Genomic DNA, 15,246 nt, shown 5'->3' on the forward strand with positions numbered 1-15,246 from the left:
CCCCCTCAGAGAAACTATTCTCCTCCCCTTAGATCTCCCACCGCCTCCCCCTCAGAAACTATTCTCCTCCCCTTAGATCTCCCACCGCCTCCCCCTCAGAAACTATTCTCCTCCTCTTAGATCTCCCACCGCCTCCCCCTCAGAAACCATTCTCCTCCTCTTAGATCTCCCACCACCTCCCCCTCAGAGAAACCATTCTCCTCCCCTTAGATCTCCCACCGCCTCCCCCTCAGAAACCATTCTCCTCCCCTTAGATCTCCCACCGCCTCCCCCTCAGAAACCATTCTCCTCCCCTTAGATCTCCCACCGCCTCCCCCTCAGAAACCATTCTCCTCCCCTTAGATCTCCCACCGGCCTCCCCCTCAGAGAAACTATTCTCCTCCCCTTAGATCTCCCACCGCCTCCCCCTCAGAAACCATTCTCCTCCCCTTAGATCTCCCACCACCTCCCCCTCAGAGAAACCATTCTCCTCCCCTTAGATCTCCCACCGCCTCCCCCTCAGAAACTATTCTCCCCCCCCCAGATCTCACCTCCCTCACCATCAGAAACCATTCTCTCTCACCCCTGGATCTCCCCCGGATCTCACCTCTCATTCCAAAAAGTTCACAATGCACAGTCACTCCTGTTAACAAGACTTAAGGGATCATGTTTAGCTAGTATGACAACATGGTAGCGATGAGCTCGTACACAATTAGTGTTTTTCCATTACAGCGCCAGTGTTTTCACCAGAAGGCCATGTCCTGGCCGTTCTGCCTCCTTAGGTGACAAAAAAAAAAAACTAGTGTTACCCAGCTCCTATCCCGGCAAAATGAATAGTGTACAATGTTGGCCAGCAGGCCTATTCTACAGCCCCATCCAGGTGGTCCCATATAACTGTTCTAATAGGATCACATGACCTGGCCTCCACAATCACCTGACCTCAACCCAACTGAGATGTTTTGGGATGAGTTGTAGCGCAGAGTGATAGTACACTATCCAGGTGTAGCTGGTTGAGAGAATGCCAAGAGGGTGCAAAGCTGTCATCAAGGCAAAGGGTGGCTATTTGAAGAATCTCAAATATAAAATATATTTAGATTTTATTTAAAACTTTGTTGGTTGCTACATGATTCCATATGTGTTATTTCATAGTGTTGATGTCTTCACTATTATTCTACATGTAGAGAAAATAGTAAAATTAAAGAAAAACCCTTGAATGAGTAGGTGTGTCCAAACTGTTGACTGGTACTGTATGTGATGGGATGTATTGTCATTATGGACAGTATGTGGATTTAATATGTAGTACAGTCGTGGCCAAAAGTTTTGAGAATGACACAAATATGAATTTTCACAAAGTTTGCTGCTTCAGTGTCTTTAGATATTTTTGTCAGATGTTACTATGGATACTGAAGTGTAATTACAAGCATTTCATACGTGTCAAAAGCTTTGTGTGTTTTTGTTTGTCCACCCGCCTCTTGAGGATTGACCGCAAGTTCTCAATGGGATTAAGGTCTGGGAAGTTTCCTGGCCATGGACACAAAATATCAATGTGTTGTTCGTCACCAAACTGTTCCTGGATGGTTGGGAGAAGTTGCTCTCGGAGGATGTGTTGGTACCATTCATTATTCATGGGGTGTTCTTAGGCAAAATAGTGAGTGAGCCCACTCCCTTGGCTGAGAAGCAACCCAACATTTTAATGGTCTCAGGATGCTTTACTGTTGGCATGACACAAGACTGATGGTAGCGCTCACCTTGTCTTCTCCGGACAAGCTTTTTTCCGAATGCTCCAAACAATCAGAAAGGGGATTCATCAGAGAAAATGACTTTACCCCAGTCCTCAGCAGTCCAATCCCTGTACCTTTTGCAGAATATCAGTCTGTCCCTGATATTTTTCCTGTAGAGAAGTGGCTTCTTTGCTGCCCTTCTTGACACCAGGCCATCCTCCAAAAGTCTTTGTCTCACTGTGCGTGCAGATGCACTCATACCTGCCTGCTGACATTCCTGAGCAAGCTCTGTACTGGTTGGTGCCCTGTTCCCGCAATGAATCAACTTTAGGAGACGGTCCTGGCGCTTGCTGGACTTTCTTGGACGACCTGAAGCCTTCTGCAGAAATGCAGTGCAAATGTTTTTTGGGGGATTCAGTTCATTTGCATGAAAAATAGGGACTTTGCAATTTATTGCAACTCCTCTGATCACTTTTCATAACATTCTGGAGGATATGCAAATTGCCTTCATTTAAACTGAGGCAGCAGACTTTGTGAAAATAATATTTGTATATTTGTATAAATCTCAACTTTTGGCCACGACTGTATATCTGTAGAATACATAGGATAGAATAGAATAGTAGAGCAATAGTTAAATAAGATGGACTTGACTAGAATGCAGTATATACATATGAAATGAGTAAAACATTATTAAAGGGATCTGTGTTCCATTCTTAAAGGGATCTGTGTTCCATTATTAAAGGGATCTGTGTTCCATTATTAAAGGGATCTGTGTTCCATTATTAAAGGGATCTGTGTTCCATTCTTAAAGGGATCTGTGTTCCATTATTAAAGGGATCTGTGTTCCATTATTAAAGGGATCTGTGTTCCATGATTAAAGGGATCTGTGTTCCATTATTAAAGGGATCTGTGTTCCATGATTAAAGGGATCTGTGTTCCATTATTAAAGGGACCTGTGTTCCATTATTAAAGGGATCTGTGAAGTGGAGATGTTGTTTCCTACCTTAACCACCTAGGGGTGGCTCGTCGGGAAGTACAGGACCCATTTGCACAGGGCGGGGTTGAGATCCAGGGCCTCAAGCTTAATGATGAGCTTAGAGGGAACTACGGTGTTGAATGCTGTGCTGAAGTCAATGAACAGCATTCTAGCATAGGTCTTCCTTTTGTCCAGGTGGGATAAGGCAGAGTGCCGTGTGATGGCAATTGCATCGTCTGTGGATCTATTGGGGCGGTATTGGGGCGGCAGGGTAGCCTAGTGGTTAGAGCGTTGGACTAGTAACCGGAAGGTTGCAAGTTCAAACTCCCGAGCTGACAAGGTGCAAATCTGTCGTTCTGCCCCTGAACAGGCAGTTAACCCACTGTTCCTAGGCTGTCATTGAAAATAAGAATTTGTTCTTAACTGACTTGCCTAGTTAAATAAAGGTTAAATAAAATGTTAAAAAAGCAAATGGAAGTGGGTCTAGGATGACATGGGGAGGTGGAGGTGCTATAATCCTTGACTAATCTCTGAAAGCACTTCATGATGATAGTGATTTAGTTCTGTTTCCACCTCCAAAGCCTGGCTCTGGAGTCTCACTGTGCCGTGGCCTCAGTGGACCTGCTCACATGTATTTTTCATGCATTTATATAACAATGGCTAACTGTGAACATGGGCTAACACCTAACACAGTTAACACCTTCTCACAAAGCAACAGTCTTGATGATGCAGAGGTTGTTGATTCTGCTCTTCACAAGTCCTCAGTGTCATCCCTGGTTATGGAAACACGGTTCCCAAAATATAACACTAGAGCCTACATAAACATTGCGACCAGCTCCGGCCCGCCAATTAGGCAGGATTAAGTCAAATTCACATAAATAGCCTATATGCCACTTGGTAAGATAAATGTTCTTTTGTTTTTTTGGACAGAATTATATGAGGTGTTATGTGTTGTTGAAGGTGCGTCAGTTTTGGCTCAGAAAATGCTGGGAAAAGCAGATGACTCCTCTTCATAAGATGTTGCCGATGTACATGCTTCAGGCTCCTACGCAACTTTGCAGTATTTTTTTACTGTTATTAGCCCGGAAGGTTCTTTGCATTATTACATACAGCAGGAAAATCATTTTTTGATATCAGGAAGGCGGTAACTCACCAACATTTTGACCAGGAATACGACTTTCCTGAATTGTATCCATTGTTCATATCGTTTAAGGCGATTGAACTCATCCCAGAGGCTGCTCCAATACCCTGCCGGCGGAAAAGAGGTATTCGGAGTGGACTTTTAGTCCGAAGCAGGAGGCGTGCACACCATCCACCGCTTCCAAGTATATTACTCGCTAATATTCAGTCTCTATTCAGTCGCTGGACAATGAAGTAGATAAGCTCAGGGCGAGGATCTCCTTCCAGATAGACATCAGGGACTGTAACATACTCTGTTTCATGTCACGGCTCTCTCTGGACATACTGTCCCCATCCATACAGCCAGCTGGGACCGTGAGACTGAAACATGACTTCTATCTCAAGGCCATCAGAACTGTTAAACAGCCATCACTAGCACAGTGAGGCTGCTGCCTATGTACAAGACTTGACATCATTGGCCACTTTAATAAATGGATTACGAGTCACTTTAATAATGTTTACATATCTTGCATTACTCATCGTATATGTATATAATGTATTTTATAGCATCTATTGCATCTGGCCTATTCCTCTCAGTCATTGCTCATCCATATATTTTAAATGTATATATTCTTATTCCATTCCTTTACTTAGATGTGTGTATATTAGGTCGTTTTTGTGAAATTGTTAGATTCCAGAAGCGCAAGCATTTCGCTACACTCGCAATCACATCTGCTAACCATGTGACCAATAACATCTGCTAACCATGTGACCATTAACATCTGCTAACCATGTGACCAATCACATCTGCTAACCATGTGACCATTAACATCTAACCATGTGACCAATAACATCTGCTAACCATGTGACCAATCACATCTGCTAACCATGTCACCATTAACATCTGCTAACCATGTGACCAATCACATCTGCTAACCATGTCACCATTAACATCTGCTAACCATGTGACCATTAACATCTGCTAACCATGTGACCAATTACATCTGCTAACCATGTCACCAATAACATCTGCTAACCATGTGACCAATAACATCTGCTAACCATGTGACCATTAACATCTGCTAACCATGTGACCAATAACACCTGCTAACCATGTGACCATTAACATCTGCCAACCATGTCACCAAAAACATCTGCTAACCATGTGACCAATAACATCTGCTAACCATGTCACCAATAACATCTGCTAACCATGTGACCATTAACATCTGCTAACCATGTGACCAATTACATCTGCTAACCATGTGACCATTAACATCTGCTAACCATGTGACCAATAACACCTGCTAACCATGTGACCATTAACATCTGCCAACCATGTCACCAAAAACATCTGCTAACCATGTGACCAATAACATCTGCTAACCATGTCACCAATAACATCTGCTAACCATGTGACCATTAACATCTGCTAACCATGTGACCAATTACATCTGCTAACCATGTGACCAATTACATCTGCTAACCATGTGACCAATAACATCTGCTAACCATGTGACCAATAACATCTGCTAACCATGTGACCATTAACATCTGCTAATCATGTGACCAATAACATCTGCTAATCATGTGACCAATAACATCTGCTAATCATGTGACCAATAAAACTTGATTTGATTTGAAACACTAAAGTCTGGGCCTTCATGGTAAAACCAGGTTAAGTCCTTAGTTGAAATTCACCAAATATGACCTTTAGATTTGACACAATAGGAGTGTGCGTACGTATGTCTCCACGTATGTGCGCGCCTCAGTACTCACACTCTCCGCTGTCCCCTCCCGGAGGCTGATAGAAGGACAGTCCCAGAGAGATCAGGGCAGCCACCTCCAAGATGATCAGAGTCACGTCCTGCAGGGCTTCCCATACTAACTGGAGGAACGTCTTTGGCTTCTTCGGAGGTATTAGGTTTTCCCCATACACTTCTTTCCTCTTATCTAGGTCATCTCCTGTTAAGCCTGTTGGGAGAAAGAAAAGGCAGTGAGAAAGAATCTTGATTGGTCGTTTAGTTTGGTGTTTTAATAGAGGAAATGAGGGAAAGACCACCTGATTAAACCTGTTCAGGTTCAAACATCAAATGTCCTACTTTATGTCCCTCCTTCCCTCTCTTACACTCTCTCTCTCTCTCTCTCTCTCTCTCTCTCTCGCTGAATGGCGCTGAAATGGATAGCTGACCTTTTACTCTCCTGACCAATCCTGATGGTTTCTGTGATTATTTGCGCTGATCTGAACTTTTTTTGTACATAATGTTTCCGCCATTGTTTCCTATGAAACATTAGAACAGGGACTGTCTCTCCACAACAACGCCGGATTCCTGCCGTAATCCCTGGACCACTACTTCTGATCTTCACAGCTAGCTTGCACTCACCGTGGCATCCAATACCGAAGAGGTCCACCTCCCGTCCTACTCAGCTGTTCACCCGAACCACACTCATATACGGCTAGAGCCCAATACTCAATACCGGATCCTTGCTGTAAACTCTGGACCTTGGCACCGGTTCACCGCTGCTACCGATTGGCTATAGTGGCTAACGCCACTGCCACGAAGCTAGCACCAGTTAGCCGTGAGCCAGGCGCATCTCCCGGCTAGCAAACTAAATTCTACAATACCTCTTTCGCCATCTGGCTTGGATTCTCTGTCGACACGGCGCCCAGCCGCACCACCACGACTGGTCTGCCGACGAATACTCCATCCGCTGTGCCTTCGTACAGGCCTCTCTCATCTTTTTAAGTGGGAGAACTTGCACAATTGGTGGCTGACTAAATACTTTTTTGCCCCACTGTAGCTGATGCCTGCTGGACTGTCCATTAATCCCGGTACTCCATTCTGTTTATTTATTTTTTATCTGTCGGCCCCAGCTGCACTCAGGCTCTGTGTGTAGTTAATCCGACCCTCTCTGCCTAGTCATCGCCATTTTACCTGCTGTTGTTGTGTTAGCTGATTAGCTGTTGTTGTCTCACCTGTTGTTTTAGCTAGCTCTCCCAATCAACACCTGCGATTACTTTATGCCTCGCTGTATGTCTCTCTCAAATGTCAATATGCCTTGTATACTGTTGTTCATGTTAGTTAGCATTGTTTTAGTTTACAATGGAGCCCCTAGTTCCACTCTTCATACCTCTGATACCTCCTTTGTCCCACCTCCCACACATGCGGTGACCTCACCCATTACAACCAGCATGTCCAGAGATACAATCTCTCTTATCATCACCCAGTGCCTGGGCTTACCTCCCCTGTACCCGCACAGCACCATACCCTTGTCTGCGCATTATGCCCTAAATATACCATGACCAGAAATCTGCTCCTTTTAATCTTGGCCCCCAACGCTCTAGGCGACCAGTTTTGATAGCCTTCAGCCGCACCCTCATACTACTCCTCATTTGTTCCGCGGGTGATGTGGAGGTAAACCCAGGCCCTGCATGTCCCCTCATTTGTTGACTTCTGTGATGAAGAGAGATAGACTGCAAAGTAATGTCATACTTTCCAGGTCCATACCCAAACAGTTCGAACTACTAATTTTTAAAATGACTCTCTCCAGAAATAAGTCTCTCACTGTTGCCGCCTGCTACCGACCTCCCTCAGCTCCCAGCTGTGCCCTGGACACCATTTGTGAATTGATCGCCCCCCATCTAGCTTCAGAGTTTGTTCTGTTAGGTGACCTAAACTGGGATATGCTTAACACCCCGGCAGTCCTACAATCTAAGCTAGATGCCCTCAATCTCACACAAATCATCAAGGAACCCACCAGGTACAACCCTAAATCTGTAAACAAGGGCACCCTCATAAACGTTATCCTGACCAACTGGCCCTCCAAATACACCTCCGCTGTCTTCAACCAGGATCTCAGTGATCACTGCCTCATTGCCTGTATCCGCTACGGGTCCGCAGTCAAACGACCACCCCTCATCACTGTCAAACGCTCCCTAAACACTTCTGCGAGCAGGCCTTTCTAATCAACCTGGCCCAGGTATCCTGGAAGGATATTGACCTCATCCTGTCAGTTGAGGATGCCTGGTCGTTCTTTAAAAGTAACTTCCTCACCATCTTAGATAAGCATGCTGCGTTCAAAAAATGCAGAACTAAGAACAGATATAGCCCTTGGTTCACTCCAGACCTGACTGCCCTCGACCAGCACAAAAACATTCTGTGGCGGACTGCAATAGCATCGAATATGCAATATGCAACTGCGATATGCAACTGTTCAAGGAAGTCAGGAACCAATACACGCAGTCAGTCAGGAAAGCAAAGGCCAGCTTTTTCAAGCAGAAATTCGCATCCTGTAGCTCTAACTCCAAAAAGTTCTGGGACACTGTAAAGTCCATGGAGAACAAGAGCACCTCCTCCCAGCTGCCCACTGCACTAAGGCTAGGTAACACGGTCACCACAAATAAATCCATGATAATCGAAAACTTCAACAAGCATTTCTCAACGGCTGGCCATGCCTTCCTCCTGGCTACTCCAACCTCGGCAACAGCCCCCCCACCCCGCAGCTACTCGCCCAAGCCTCCCTAGCTTCTCCTTTACCCAAATCCAGATAGCAGATGTTCTGAAAGAGCTGCAAAACCTAGACCCGTACAAATCAGCTGGTCTTGACAATCTGGAACCTCTATTTCTGAAACTATCAGCCGCCATTGTCTCAACCCCTATTACCAGCCTGTTCAACCTCACTTTCATATCGTCTGAGATCCCCAGGGATTGGAAAGCTGCCGCAGTCATCCCCCTCTTCAAAGGGGGAGACACCCTGGACCCAAACTGTTACAGACCTATATCCATCCTGCCCTGCCTATCTAAGGTCTTCGAAAGCCTAGTCAACAAATAGATCACTGACCATCTCGAATCCCACCGTACCTTCACCGCTGTGCAATCTGGTTTCCGAGCCGGTCACGGGTGCACCTCAGACACGGTCAAGGTACTAAACGATATCATAACCGCCATCGATAAAAGACAGTACTGTGCAGCCGTCTTCATCGACCTGGCCAAGGCTTTCGACTCTGTCAATCACCATATTCTTATCGGCAGACTCAGTAGCCTCGGTTTTTCTAATGACTGCCTTGCCTGGTTCACCAACTACTTTGCAGACAGAGTTCAGTGTGTCAAATCTGAGAGCATGTTGTCCGGTCCTCTGGCAGTCTCTATGGGGGTGCCACAGGGTTCAATCCTCGGGCCGACTCTTTTCTACCATTACCACTAGTAGTATTTATTCCTCTAATATCTCTACTTCCACCATTCCCACTAGTAGTATTACTTCCTCTAATATCTCTACCACCATTACCACTAGTAGTATTATTACCTCTAATATCTCTACTACCACCATTACCACTAATATCTCTACTTCCACCATTACCACTAGTAGTATTACTTCCTCTAATATCTCTACTACCATTACCACTAGTAGTATTACTACCTCTAATATCTCTACTACTACCATTACCACTAGTAGTATTACTACCTCTAATATCTCTACTACCATTACCACTAGTAGTATTACTACCTCTAATATCTCTACTACTACCATTACCACTAGTAGTATTACTACCTCTAATATCTCTACCACCATTAGCACTAGTAGTATTATTACCTCTAATATCTCTACTACCACCATTACCACTAATATCTCTACTTCCACCATTACCACTAGTAGTATTACTTCCTCTAATATCTCTACTACCATTACCACTAGTAGTATTACTACCTCTAATATCTCTACTACTACCATTACCACTAGTAGTATTACTACCTCTAATATCTCTACCACCATTAGCACTAGTAGTATTATTACCTCTAATATCTCTACTACCACCATTACCACTAATATCTCTACTTCCACCATTACCACTAGTAGTATTACTACCTCTAATATCTCTACCACCATTACCACTAGTAGTATTACTACCTCTAATATCTCTACTACTACCATTACCACTAGTAGTATTACTACCTCTAATAGCTCTACCACCATTAGCACTAGTAGTATTATTACCTCTAATATCTCTACTACCACCATTACCACTAATATCTCTACTTCCACCATTACCACTAGTAGTATTACTACCTCTAATATCTCTACCACCATTACCACTAGTAGTATTACTACCTCTAATATCTCTACTACTACCATTACCACTAGTAGTATTACTACCTCTAATAGCTCTACCACCATTAGCACTAGTAGTATTATTACCTCTAATATCTCTACTACCACCATTACCACTAATATCTCTACTTCCACCATTACCACTAGTAGTATTACTACCTCTAATATCTCTACCACCATTACCACTAGTAGTATTTATACATCTAATATCTCTACCATTACCACTAGTAGTATTACTACCTCTAATATCTCTACCTACTACCATTACCACTAGTAGTATTTATACCTGTAATATCTCTACCACCATTACCACTAGTAGTATTTATACCTATAATATCTCTACCACCATTACCACTAGTATCAATTATACCTGTAATATCTCTACCTACTATAACTATAACTAACTGTCAACTTCACACCTACATCAGTACTACAACCACCATCAACATTACTACTACTACTACTACTGCTACCACCACCATCACCCCATCATTAAACTACTACTGTTACCATCACACCTACTAACATACCACTACTATTTGGAGTACCAATAACATAATAAGAATTATTATTATAATAGTAGTAATAATAATAATAGCAATAGTAGTATTAGTAATAATGTGTTACTGCTTAATGACACCAATTTAATTGGTAATGAGTTGTTCTTGTTTTCCTCTGGGTTTAATAATTAAACGTTTGTATTAAATTCTTTGAATAATTAACTTCCTGGTCTGCCTCTATCTCCATATTTTCCTCTCTCCCCCTTAGTCTCCCTTTCCTTCTCTGTCTATTTGGCAGTGTTATTATGAGAGACATCAGACTGTAGTGATTAACTAACAGTGTTATTATGAGAGACATCAGACTGTAGTGATTAACTAACGGTGTTATTATGAGAGACATCAGACTGTAGTGATTAACTAACAGTGTTATTATGAGAGACATTAGACTGTAGTGATTAATACTGCCCAATGGGTCATAAAATAGAATGACTACATGAGCACAACAGATTATACTATCATAACTGCCACTATAACCAATACACACACTTCAACTCTAACCAATACACACACACCAACTCTAACCAATACATACCAACTCTAACCAATACACACACTTCAGCTCTAACCAATACACACACTACAACTATAACCAATACACACACTTCAACTCTAACCAATACACACACACCAACTCTAACCAATACACACCAACTCTAACCAATACACACACTTCAGCTCTAACCAATACACACACTTCAGCTCTAACCAATACACACACTACAACTATAACCAATACACACACTTCAGCTCTAACCAATACACACACTACAACTCTAACCAATACACACACTTCAGCTCTAACCAATACACACACTTCAGCTCTAACCAATACACACACTTCAACTCTAACCAATACACACTTCAACTCTAACCAATACACACCAACTCTAACCAATACACACACTTCAACTCTAACCAATACACACACTCCAACTCTAACCAATACACACCAACTCTAACCAATACACACCAACTCTAACCAATACACACCAACTCTAACCAATACACACCAACTCTAACCAATACACACCAACTCTAACCAATACACACCAACTATAACCAATACACACACTTCAACTCTAACCAATACACACCAACTCTAACCAATACACACCAACTCTAACCAATACACACCAACTCTAACCAATACACACCAACTCTAACCAATACACACCAACTCTAACCAATACACACACTTCAACTCTAACCAATACACACCAACTATAACCAATACACACACTTCAACTCTAACCAATACGTGCTCTATTGATCTCCTCTTGACAAGGAGTGGGTTGCATATAGCTCAGGTTAATGGGATGTAGCCTTCCTAACAAAATACATGAGGTTATTAACTTGGTCAACATAAATAACATTATTCATATTTTAGCTTTAACCCGAAACGCATTTTGTATGAATCCATTAATGATGGGCAAAATGAACATGCGTTGATATAGTCTAATTAGAAGGGACATAGAGAATGGTGGTGGTGTAGTGTTGTACATTCAGAATCATATAACGTTTAAAGAGGCGGGATGACCTTAATGTATGTCACTATGGGCTCAAGTACATCTGATTCACCAGGCAGCCATATTGGCTCTAAGGTGTCTTATGCATTGGGTTTGACCACAGATAGTAACAGAGATCTATTTACTGTATCTTGAGTGATTATATATCAGAATAATTCAAATATAACTAAATTACAGTGGTGTAAAGTACTTTAGTAAAAATACTTTAAATAGTACTTTAGTAAAAATACTTTAAATAGTACTTTAGTAAAAATACTTTAAATAGTACTTTAGTAAAAATACTTTAAATAGTACTTTAGTAAAAATACTTTAAATAGTACTTTAGTAAAAATACTTTAAATAGTACTTTAGTAAAAATACTTTAAATAGTACTTTAGTAAAAATACTTTAAATAGTACTTTAGTAAAAATACTTTAAATAGTACTTTAGTAAAAATACTTTAAATAGTACTTTAGTAAAAATACTTTAAATAGTACTTAAGTAAAAATACTTTAAATAGTACTTTAGTAAAAATACTTTAAATAGTACTTTAGTAAAAATACTTTAAATAGTACTTTAGTAAAAATACTTTAAATAGTACTTAAGTCGTTTATTGGAGGGGGTATATGTAATTCACTTTGTTATTTATATTTTTGGCAACTATACAAATAATGTACTTATTTTTACTCAATACATTTTCCATGACACCCAAAAGTACTCATTAACATTTTGACAAGTCCAATTATCAACCAAACCAAACCAAATACTTTTAGACTTTTCTCAAGTAGTATTTTACTGGGTGACTTTCACTTTCCTTGAGTCATTTTCTATTAAGGTATCTTTACTTTTACTCAAGTATGACAATTGGGTACTTTTTCCACCACTGTTAAATTATTGAGATAAGATGAGAGCTGTGGTTTTGAAACAAATAGTCAATGACACTCCTAGATCATCAAATAAGTTGGGTCACCATTCAGACACCATTGGGTTACCATTCAGACACCATTGGGTCACCATTCAGACACCATTGGGTCACCATGCAGACACCATTGGGTCACCATTCAGACACCATTGGGTCACCATTCAGACACCACTGGGTCACCATTCAGACACCATTGGGTCACCATTCAGACACCATTGGGTCACCATTCAGACACCATTGGGTCACCATTCAGACACCATTGGGTCACCATTCAGACACCATTGGGTCACCATTCAGACACCATTGGGTCACCATTCAGACACCATTGGGTCACCATTCAGATACCATTGGGTCACCATTCAGACACCATTGGGTCACCATTCAGACATGGATCTGATCTTCTGTAATATACCATTGCTCAAAGACCTGGTCAATGCCAGTGGGCTGGACAGACCATAATATTATGACGTAACCATGAACACCAAGGTTCCAAACAACACCCCCTCTGAATGATTTGGCTGAGGAACCCTGGGATTTATCGAAAGGATGATTTAAATCAGGTCTTATTGAATTGCTCATTGATTGTAAAGATAAATAAAAAAGTCTGGAATATAGTGAAGGGCTAACTTGGTACATCCATCTCATCATACCCATCTAGTGTGGAGGTTGGTACATCCATCTCATCATACCCATCTAGTGTGGAGGTTGACAGGAGAACAACAACAGAACCAGCTGATATTAACAATCATATTTTTTTACAAAACAAAACTCATTTACTGAGAGATAATGTAAACACCCATTATTCCAAACAAGCTATTGTCCAATGGATTGATGATCATATTATGAGTAAAAACACCTGCTCTTTTAGTCTAGAAATGGATGTCAGAAGAGGTTTTAAACCTTGAAGTCAGTATCCAATGGTAAATCTACAGGTTGTGATCTAATAGAGTAAGACAAGACTCCCCAGATTACAGCTCCACTGAACTACATCTAATTGGTCACTCTAACAGGGGCACACATGTTAAACTGTGTCCAATCCCGAAAGACCGCAAAGAACCCATTACTCTTGCCAATAGTTGACCAATCATGTGTCTTGTTACTTGAACTCTGTGAAGCGTTTATTTGGGCTGCAGTTTCTGAGGCTGGTATCTCTAATGAACTTATCCTCTGCAGCAGAGGGAACTCTGGGTCTTCCTTTCCTGTGGCGGTCCTCATGAGAGACAGGTAACTCTAATGATCTTATCCTCTGCAGCAGAGGTAACTCTGGGTCTTCCTTTCCTGTGGCGGTCCTCATGAGAGACAGGTAACTCTAATGATCTTATCCTCTGCAGCAGAGGGAACTCTGGGTCTTCCTTTCCTGTGGCGGTCCTCATAAGAGACAGGTAACTCTAATGAACTTATCCTCTGCAGCAGAGGGAACTCTGGGTCTTCCTTTCCTGTGGCGGTCCTCATAAGAGACAGGTAACTCTAATGAACTTATCCTCTGCAGCAGAGGGAACTCTGGGTCTTCCTTTCCTGTGGCGGTCCTCATAAGAGACAGGTAACTCTAATGAACTTATCCTCTGCAGCAGAGGGAACTCTGGGTCTTCCTTTCCTGTGGCGGTCCTCATGAGAGACAGGTAACTCTAATGAACTTATCCTCTGCAGCAGAGGGAACTCTGGGTCTTCCTTTCCTGTGGCGGTCCTCATAAGAGACAGGTAACTCTAATGATCTTATCCTCTGCAGCAGAGGGAACTCTGGGTCTTCCTTTCCTGTGGCGGTCCTCATGAGAGACAGGTAACTCTAATGATCTTATCCTCTGCAGCAGAGGGAACTCTGGGTCTTCCTTTCCTGTGGCGGTCCTCATAAGAGACAGGTAACTCTAATGAACTTATCCTCTGCAGCAGAGGGAACTCTGGGTCTTCCTTTCCTGTGGCGGTCCTCATAAGAGACAGGTAACTCTAATGAACTTATCCTCTGCAGCAGAGGGAACTCTGGGTCTTCCTTTCCTGTGGCGGTCCTCATGAGAGACAGGTAACTCTAATGAACTTATCCTCTGCAGCAGAGGGAACTCTGGGTCTTCCTTTCCTGTGGCGGTCCTCATAAGAGACAGGTAACTCTAATGATCTTATCCTCTGCAGCAGAGGGAACTCTGGGTCTTCCTTTCCTGTGGCGGTCCTCATGAGAGACAGGTAACTCTAATGATCTTATCCTCTGCAGCAGAGGTAACTCTGGGTCTTCCTTTCCTGTGGCGGTCCTCATGAGAGACAGGTAACTCTAATGATCTTATCCTCTGCAGCAGAGAGAACTCTGGGTCTTCCTTTCCTGTGGCGGTCCTCATAAGAGACAGGTAACTCTAATGAACTTATCCTCTGC

The 15,246-nt window shown here is 42.3% G+C and overlaps 1 protein-coding gene across 2 annotated transcripts in view; it reads right to left on the minus strand.

Annotated features, from left to right (window-relative positions):
* The window catches only part of LOC139371465 (plasma membrane calcium-transporting ATPase 2-like), a 186,607-nt gene that overhangs the window by 141,065 nt on the left and 30,296 nt on the right, over window positions 1-15,246 (minus strand). For both annotated transcript variants that reach the window (XM_071111899.1, XM_071111901.1), the window contains one exon: window positions 5,575-5,769. In XM_071111899.1, coding sequence (XP_070968000.1) covers window positions 5,575-5,769 — 195 coding nt within the window. The remainder of the gene's footprint in view (window positions 1-5,574; window positions 5,770-15,246) is intronic.

Source organism: Oncorhynchus clarkii, chromosome 17 (genome assembly GCF_045791955.1).
Source record: "Oncorhynchus clarkii lewisi isolate Uvic-CL-2024 chromosome 17, UVic_Ocla_1.0, whole genome shotgun sequence".
In the NCBI taxonomy this organism is placed as follows: domain Eukaryota; kingdom Metazoa; phylum Chordata; class Actinopteri; order Salmoniformes; family Salmonidae; genus Oncorhynchus; species Oncorhynchus clarkii.